Here is a 7,462-nt window from a genome sequence, read left to right as displayed (position 1 = left end):
GCGTGGCTGGGGGGACATCAGCAGGGCTCCCCTGACTGCGGGTAGGCAGGCAAGCAGGAACCAGCGGGCTGCAGGGGGGGATGCTGGGGTGGGAGGCCCCAAGAGACACATCTATTATGGAGGGCCACCTGAGGAGGCAACATCTGTTGGGGGAGATTTGGAGTCACACCTCACAGATAGCATCAACATGTTCTGTGTCCCAACAGGGGACAATGTGCTTGGAGCCTGGCACCAAGCTCTCCCTCCTGTGTGGACGTCACTGGCCCTTCTACAAACAGTTCTCTGACCCTCCTTAATCCTGCAGCGACTGAGGGCTCCCAGCACCCTGCACATGCAAAGCAAACCCTGTGCACCGCACAGCTGAGGGGTCCCAGCTGGTCCTGCTGCAGACCCCAAGCAGCCTCTGTGTGCTCATCAAGAACCAAGGGCCTTGCCACGGAGGTACCACAAACCCATTGAAATAATCAGGGCACAACCCTGGCCTGTCACCTCTCACCACAAGAGTCAAATGTGGCTTGCCAACATCTGGAGAGGCACTGAGGCTCAGAGGGAAGGGAGCTTTCCCAGGGAGCGTGCATACATGTGCACATGGACACTCACAGCCACCAAGGGTTAAACTTCCTAGCCCTTGCTCTTAAGACCAGGCAGAGTTTCATGGAATCACAGAATGCTGGGGGTTGGAAGGGACCTTGAAATATCATCAAGTCCAACCCCCCTGCCAAAGCAGGTTCCCTACAGCAGGTTGCACAAGAAAGCGTCCAGGCAGGTTTTGAACATCTCCAGAGATGGAGACTCCACAACCTCCCTGGGCAGCCTGTCCCTGTGCTCTGTCACCCTCACAGTAAAGAAGATTTTCCTTAAGTTTGTCTGGAACTTCCAGTGTTCCAGTTTTTGCCCATTGCCCCTTGTCCTGTCACCAGCCATCACCAAAAAGAGCCCGGCCCCATCCATTTGGCCCCCACATTTCAGATATTTATAGACATTTCCCCCAGCACTGTGCTGCCTTTTGGGGGTGCATGGAGGCAGCACCTTCCCCATCCTCTCAAGCTGCCCTGCTGTGTGCACAGGCTGCAGAGCCAGTCCCTTGTCCCACTGCTGACATAGGTGACACACTTCTCCCGAAACAAAGCCAGCAGCTTAGGGCAGACTTATGTTTGGGTCTCAGTTGGAGCCTGGTGGAATGGGATCTGAGCTGGGACCGATCTCTCCCTGCCAGATCAGGTCTCTGCTCCTCTTGGTTTGAAGGGGGCCCCCTGCTTCTCCAGGTGATCTACTGGGCCACCAGCAATCCTGGAGTTTCACACTCTCCTTCTTCATAAATCATAACCCCACCTCTTTTAGGAAGGGGGTGAGTAGTCAGGTACCTTCAGGGGATGGTCCCTGCTGCAGGAGAGGCACTGATTCCCCGTGCTGTTCAAACACAGACATCCTGATGCCATGCTCCTCTCTTCCCTAGCTGGTTGAGGTGTCCCTGCTGGTTTGGGATCCCCAAACCAACCCTCCTCAGAGCCTGAGGAGCTGGGGATGGAGCCTGTGTGTCCAGCTTGGGGTAGAGGATTCACTACCAGACAGGATGCCTGGGGCAGGGCACTGCAATATGGACAGGAGCAAGTGCCCTACAAGCTCAGGGATGGGGATGCCCTCAGGCTCACAGCAGGAGCCAGCATTAGAGCAGGAGCTAAACTTGGTGGCCTTCATTAAAATCCTTCCTAGTTTCGTATTCAAAACCATTTACCTGCAAAACCCACTGCTTTTAGCTGCCTTCTGGCTTTTTAAACAGAGCTGGGCAGCAAGAAGGGGCTCCTGATGCCAGCTGGAGAGGGTAGGAAATCAAAGGGAGAAGAGGTGGTACAGGGGACAGCCAGCACTGTCCCTCACCTAGGCAGAGCACTGCTCTGGGGGGCTGCTGAGAGATCTCCTACCACCTCTGGGACTTGTGTCCTCCACAGCCTGGGACAAGGCACGTGGAGCCAGCTTGGCACGAGCCCTGTTTCTATGTGCCCCTGTTTTTGGGTGCCTGACCTGAAACACCCCAAGTTTTCTTTGTGGAGGAGTGGGAGGCCCACAGCTTCCCTTCTCTTTATGCTTTTACACAACAGGCTCTTCATGGCGGCTTCCCAAAGTCAGAGGAGAAAGGCCCATTGTTCTGCTCTCATCCCTCGTGCTGCGGGGACACGGTGGTGGGGACCTTGTCTTGCTCTGCTGTGACAAATGGTGTGTATCAGAGCTGTGGGCAGCACAGGATGCCCCTGGTAGGATGCTGAAGGCAAGGGGGGGCTCTCAGGAGGAAAGCCCTTGGAGAACCAGAGGACGAGACTCTTGGTAATGGCCCATGCTGGGTGCAAGAGCAGGGTGTCACCTGCCACCTCCCAGCCTCGTCACTCCCTTGCCCTTTGGCTAGGCTGGCACACGGTACCTCCTTATCTCACACATACCCATCTGCTCTGCAGAGGGTCTTCTTCCAGCATCAGCCCCACCACTTACACACCCTCATTTCCCTCACCATCCTGGCCAGACCCTCAGGATTGCTCAAGCCCCTCCTTTGGTTCCTTGTCTTCAGTAAGTTGGCTGTAAGAGCCACCCCAAGAAGTGGCCCTGCAAAAGCCCATGGCATGGAGCTGCAAAATCCTTGCCTCTCGGTAGCTCTTCCTCCAGGAAGAAAAATGCTTCCCTTGTAGACAGCCCTCCCAAGAAAACCCCAGAGCCGAGATATGCATGAGGCTCCTGTCTCATTCCTAGAGAGGAATGCGTGTGCCTGGAGCTCTTCTGGCCACCCTGCTGCTGCTGCTTGAGCCGGAACAGATGTTCTGGGCAGGGCTAGGTGCCATAAAGCTAACTGAAATTAAGGCAGGGATAACGTCACAGGACAGAAACCCGCCTGTCTGGCTGATTCCCAGGGAGGCAAATCTGCAGCGTGGTTTGTTCTCTACCATCACCCTGACATGGATGTGAACATGACACCCCTGTGATGGCTCTCTAGGACCAGAAGCTCCTTGTGCTCTTCAGGTCCCCAGAGGGAACAGCTGGGATTCCTGCTCCCCTTCCCAGCACTTTATGGGAAACACGATAAAGAGGCCAAGGCAAAGCCAGGGAAGCCCCCCCTGCTCACCTCGAGAGAAACGCAGGCCTTTTCCAGCAAACTCCCTCTGCAGGGCTGCTACAAACTTCTCTCGGATCCGCTCTTTCTGTGCAGGAGAAGGAAGAAAAGGAAGGAAAGAGGGTTTGAATAATTAGATGTTGACAGTCTACCAGAATCCACCGTAAGCTGTCTGCTGGGCAACTCTGGCTTATTGCTCTGCTCCCTTCCCACCTGCCCCGAGCCCCAGCGTCACGCCATTTAGCCAGCTTTCACCAGTCCTGCCCAGTGTTGGTGTAAAATGCCACCAGCCAAGGGCAGCTCCAGCGGGATCCTGGGAAGAGCAGATCCCAGCCTTTCCTTGGCAGTGAAATGCAACCGCTTCAGTTTCCCAGAAGCTCTGTTCATAACCCAAAGTCCACAGCTTTGCTCCAAAAGTCTTGCAAAGTCCGACTGATGCCTCAACCCCAAGAAAGCTTCCCCAGGCAGAAACTGCTGTGAGCATGGGCCAAGTGCTCCAGAGATCTGCCCAGCAGATCCACCACAGCCCTCCCAGTCTGGAAAGCCCATTAGTTCCAGCTCTGCTGGGGCTGGGAGAGTGGGAGAGAGAAGAAAGCTGCTGGGCCATCTTTGGTTACTGTAAATGAGGAAACACCCTGCCAAATAAGTGCCTTATTCCCTGGGGCTCTACCACCGCACAAGGAATCCTGCTGGCCACCCCATTGCCTTAGGGGTCCCCAATGAAGTAAAATTCTTCCATTTATCTGTATTTCTCCTCGGGTTTTCTGACCCCCCAGTCCCGTCTCCACCCTGCTATGAGTGTTGGCCTGGTGCGCAGCTTGGAACTGGGCTCCTTTATCTTCGGGGTGGGGGAAGCAGGTAAGACCCAAGATCTGTGGTGGTGCTAAACCAGCAAAGGGGACGTCAAGCCCAAGTCTGGCCCCTCTACCTTGTCCAGCTCAGAGAACTCGATTCGCTCCTCTGGCGTGCAGCTCCGTCCGATGGGGGAGATGTTCAGCATCCCGTTGCGAAACTCAATGAAGGTCCCTCTGTGGGTGGGCAAGGGCAGAAAGTTACTGGGGCAGGGAGAGAAAACCAGACCTTTCCAGGGGAATGGCTGATTGGTGGGGCATGCAGTCTCTGCAGGGACACACAGGAGGAGAGAAGCCATGCCCACTCATGGGTGCTTCATGCCAGGCAGAGACCAGGCATCAACAGTTCTGCTGAAGGTCTCCAAGACGCTCGTAGTTTTATAAAAAGAGACTGTAAGAGAAGAGGAATAAACAGTTCCTGTGTGCCCTGGGGACAGGCTGGAAGCAACGAGCTGAGGTGAGATGACAGGAAACATTTTCTAATGTTGTAATAACTGCAAGAACAGCTATTACCTGGATTGAACCAAACACCCCACGAGACTGTGGCATTTCCACCCTTGGGGGCTTTTAAGAAACACTGGGTGGGTTGGGTGAAGCTGGCAGCACCTTGCAGCAGGGGGATGGAATAGGTCAATGTAACTTGCTGCTGATGTCCGGCAGCAGGCTGATGAGCAATCAGGACCTTCTTGTGGGACACAAATCAGGTAGGACCTATAGGGCCTTTGTATCTCCCATTTGTCTCATGCACCTTTGACTGCAACTCTTATCTAAGCTTGCACAGACAGGACCTGCTTCCTGCTTGCCACCCTCGCCATGCACTGGGATCACAACTCTGCTGCTTCCTCAGTGGGCTGGTTCAATGCACTAAGCCCTCAGAAAACTGCTCCCTTCTTTTCTCTTTGCTATAAACCCAGCCAGTTCTGTTTGCTTATGGCCTTGGAATAGCTCACTGAGGGGTGAAATAGGTACCAGCACTGATGGGGCAGAAACAACAGGGGATGGCAGCACTGCTAATTTGAAAATAGATTGAAACTCTGGTGGAAACCTGGCTGGAGATGGGAGACCCCTTTCCCTGTCCAGCTGAGGAGCCCTGAGCTCACTAATCCTTTGATGTCCCTCCCAGCCCTGCCCACTATTTTTCTGTGATAAAGTGCTTACCACTCTGAGTCTGGGGGAAAACTCTCTACCTCCTGTCTCGTAAAACAGTGAAGAACATAATGAGGAATGGACACACGGGCAGCTGTACCTGCAGCCTGCGAGCAGTGTCTCTGCAGCACCAAGGGTTTGTTGACTCATGCCCCAGGCCAGGACTTGGGAGATGTGGGTTAAAGTCCTTGCTTTGCTAGAAATCCCATAAGCCTAAATCCACAAAAGCACTTAGAAGCTGAAACTTCATCGGGTGTTGGGCAACCAGACAGCAATGAGGCAACCAAAGAGCCCTGAGGGTTCTGGGTCCCAGCCCACACTTTTGGGGGCATGTTCAACCAGCAGTCCTGTTGCAAGGAGCCACCCTGGCAGTTCTCACTGGTCCTCATATTGCCACATGGTGACTCACATCAAGCAACTAATCTGGACCACAGTTTAGCAACTTTTACCAGCTTAATTTCAACCAGACAGCTCACCTGCTCAGGTTCACTGTACAACCACGGGAGCTGACACAAGGGGAGAGCAGGAACAAACCTGCCGGGGAGAAGGGAGGGCTGAGCTGCTGCTGGCTCACACTGGCTTCAAGCGTTTGTGAAACTGTGGTCTGAGGGGTGGTGTGACACTGCACCCAGACTGGTTTAACTGCAGACCGCCTCTGAAAGAGGTCCTCCCGCTCTCCCCTTCCACCTTCATACCCTCTGTTCTCTCTCTCTCCTTTTTGTGATAACAGAGCAAGCCAATCCAATGGAAAACTACCCTTTTCTTTCCTGGCAGTGGCCTAGTCTTCCTTCAGAGGAGGTGTACCACCCCAATTCCCCCGATTGCTGGATCTCGTGGGGGCAAGCAGACAGGAACACACGCCCGCCCAGGGCAGGGCAGGGCCAGCCCTGTTACCAGTGGCACCAAGCAATACTGGGTTAGAAACAGTGTGAAACTGTGCCCTCAGGCGCTGGACCTCCTGTCTTAAGAGCCATTGTTCATCTGTTTGGAAACTCATACGACCAATGATGCCTGATGCCCTGACCAGTAACGAGCTGGTACCATTGTCCTAAACGAGATGCAGGCAGTGGCTGTAACCCTGCTTCCCAGGGAAGAAAATTCGAGGGGCAAAAGAGCCAGCATCATGCTAAAAAATAGTGCAGACTCTCCAGAGCAAAGACCCTCCTCCATTATTTGCCCACAGTGCCCAGCTCGGTGGGACAGTGGTCCTACTCAGGGCCTCTACATGCTAAGATAAAACCTACGCAAGACAAGCTCAGTAGCTCAGCTGTTCTTAAGAGAGCTCTGGAGCCCAGCGCTCCCTAGAAATCAGTGATAGGACTGCCATGTGCAAGGGCTTGGGCCATTACCGTTTCTTGGGCAGTTTCAGCAGCGCCATGTAGTTGAGACAGAAGTTGATTAGATCCTGCAGCAGCTCTTCGCCCAAGTGGTCCTGAATGGCCTGCAGGAAGAGAAGGGGGAGTGAGGAAGGTGTTTTACCTCCCATGAAGCCCACTCAAGCACATGACCTGGAGGAGTGGGACATTCAGATCTAGCATTTGGGGAGAAGAGGCTGCCAATGTACCTGGGGCCAGGTGCTGCTCCCCACAGCCCCCACAGCAGACAGGGCGCGGGGAAGGAGAGCCATGGCTGCAAGGGGAGCTGGACCTACCTGTTTGGAGACCAGCTGCCCATTCTTGTATTGCACTGTGCCGTTCTCTGCGAAGACGTAGTCAAACTTATCAATGACTGAGGGGGGAGGAAACAAAAGAGGAAACATGAGTACTGCCTGGGAAAAGGGGCCAAAAGGACCGGGCTCAGGACTGAGTAAGCCATCCTCCCAGTTCCTTAGTACTGTGCTTTCCACATCTCCCATGCTCTGCAAAGGGCCACTGACCCTCCTCACTCTCTGCAAAGTGGGCAAGGAGATTATCTTCTGCTCACAGGTGGGGGAGCTGACGCACGCAGTGGGAAATGACCTGACAGAGGTCACGGGCTGAATCAGTGGCAGGACAAAGATAAGGGTTCCAAAATGTCAGGCTTTTAACCACGTGTGTGTTACTCTGCTCTCTTTCCTCCCCTCCCCACTGCCAGGGTGCTGGGGTGATGTGGTTACTGGTTATCTAACTCCAGCCCCTCCTGCCACCCAGACACACAGTGCTGCCGACTCAGCAATCAGCCTCAGACGGGAATTTCTCAGCCTCCCGCCACTAAGGAGGCAGCACTTGGAGCCCAGCGGGGCTTGGCATCCATGAGAATCCATCATCTTTCCAGAGAAGGAAAACAAGGTGGAGGGAGCAGGGGCTGTCCCCTCGCCCTCCCACTCCCTCCTCTACCCCATGTCCCAGTTTGAACACGATGAGGAGCCCCCACCATGGAGCAGCAGGGA

The 7,462-nt window shown here is 54.4% G+C and overlaps 1 protein-coding gene across 1 annotated transcript in view; it reads right to left on the bottom strand.

The window, feature by feature from the left end:
• The window catches only part of PMM1 (phosphomannomutase 1), a gene marked incomplete at its 5' end in the record, with an annotated part of 8,162 nt that extends 1,340 nt beyond the window's left edge, over positions 1–6,822 (bottom strand). Inside the window, 4 exons of the mRNA XM_010165144.2 lie at positions 3,110–3,185; positions 4,026–4,125; positions 6,444–6,535; positions 6,746–6,822. Coding sequence (XP_010163446.1) covers positions 3,110–3,185; positions 4,026–4,125; positions 6,444–6,535; positions 6,746–6,822 — 345 coding nt within the window. The remainder of the gene's footprint in view (positions 1–3,109; positions 3,186–4,025; positions 4,126–6,443; positions 6,536–6,745) is intronic.
• Positions 6,823–7,462: the final 640 nt, after the last annotated feature.

This window comes from Antrostomus carolinensis, unplaced genomic scaffold (assembly GCF_000700745.2).
Source record: "Antrostomus carolinensis isolate BGI_N321 unplaced genomic scaffold, ASM70074v2 scaffold33633, whole genome shotgun sequence".
In the NCBI taxonomy this organism is placed as follows: Eukaryota; Metazoa; Chordata; class Aves; order Caprimulgiformes; family Caprimulgidae; genus Antrostomus; species Antrostomus carolinensis.
The sequence above is the reverse complement of the archived record's forward strand: the minus strand, read 5'-3'. Positions and strand labels throughout refer to the sequence as shown.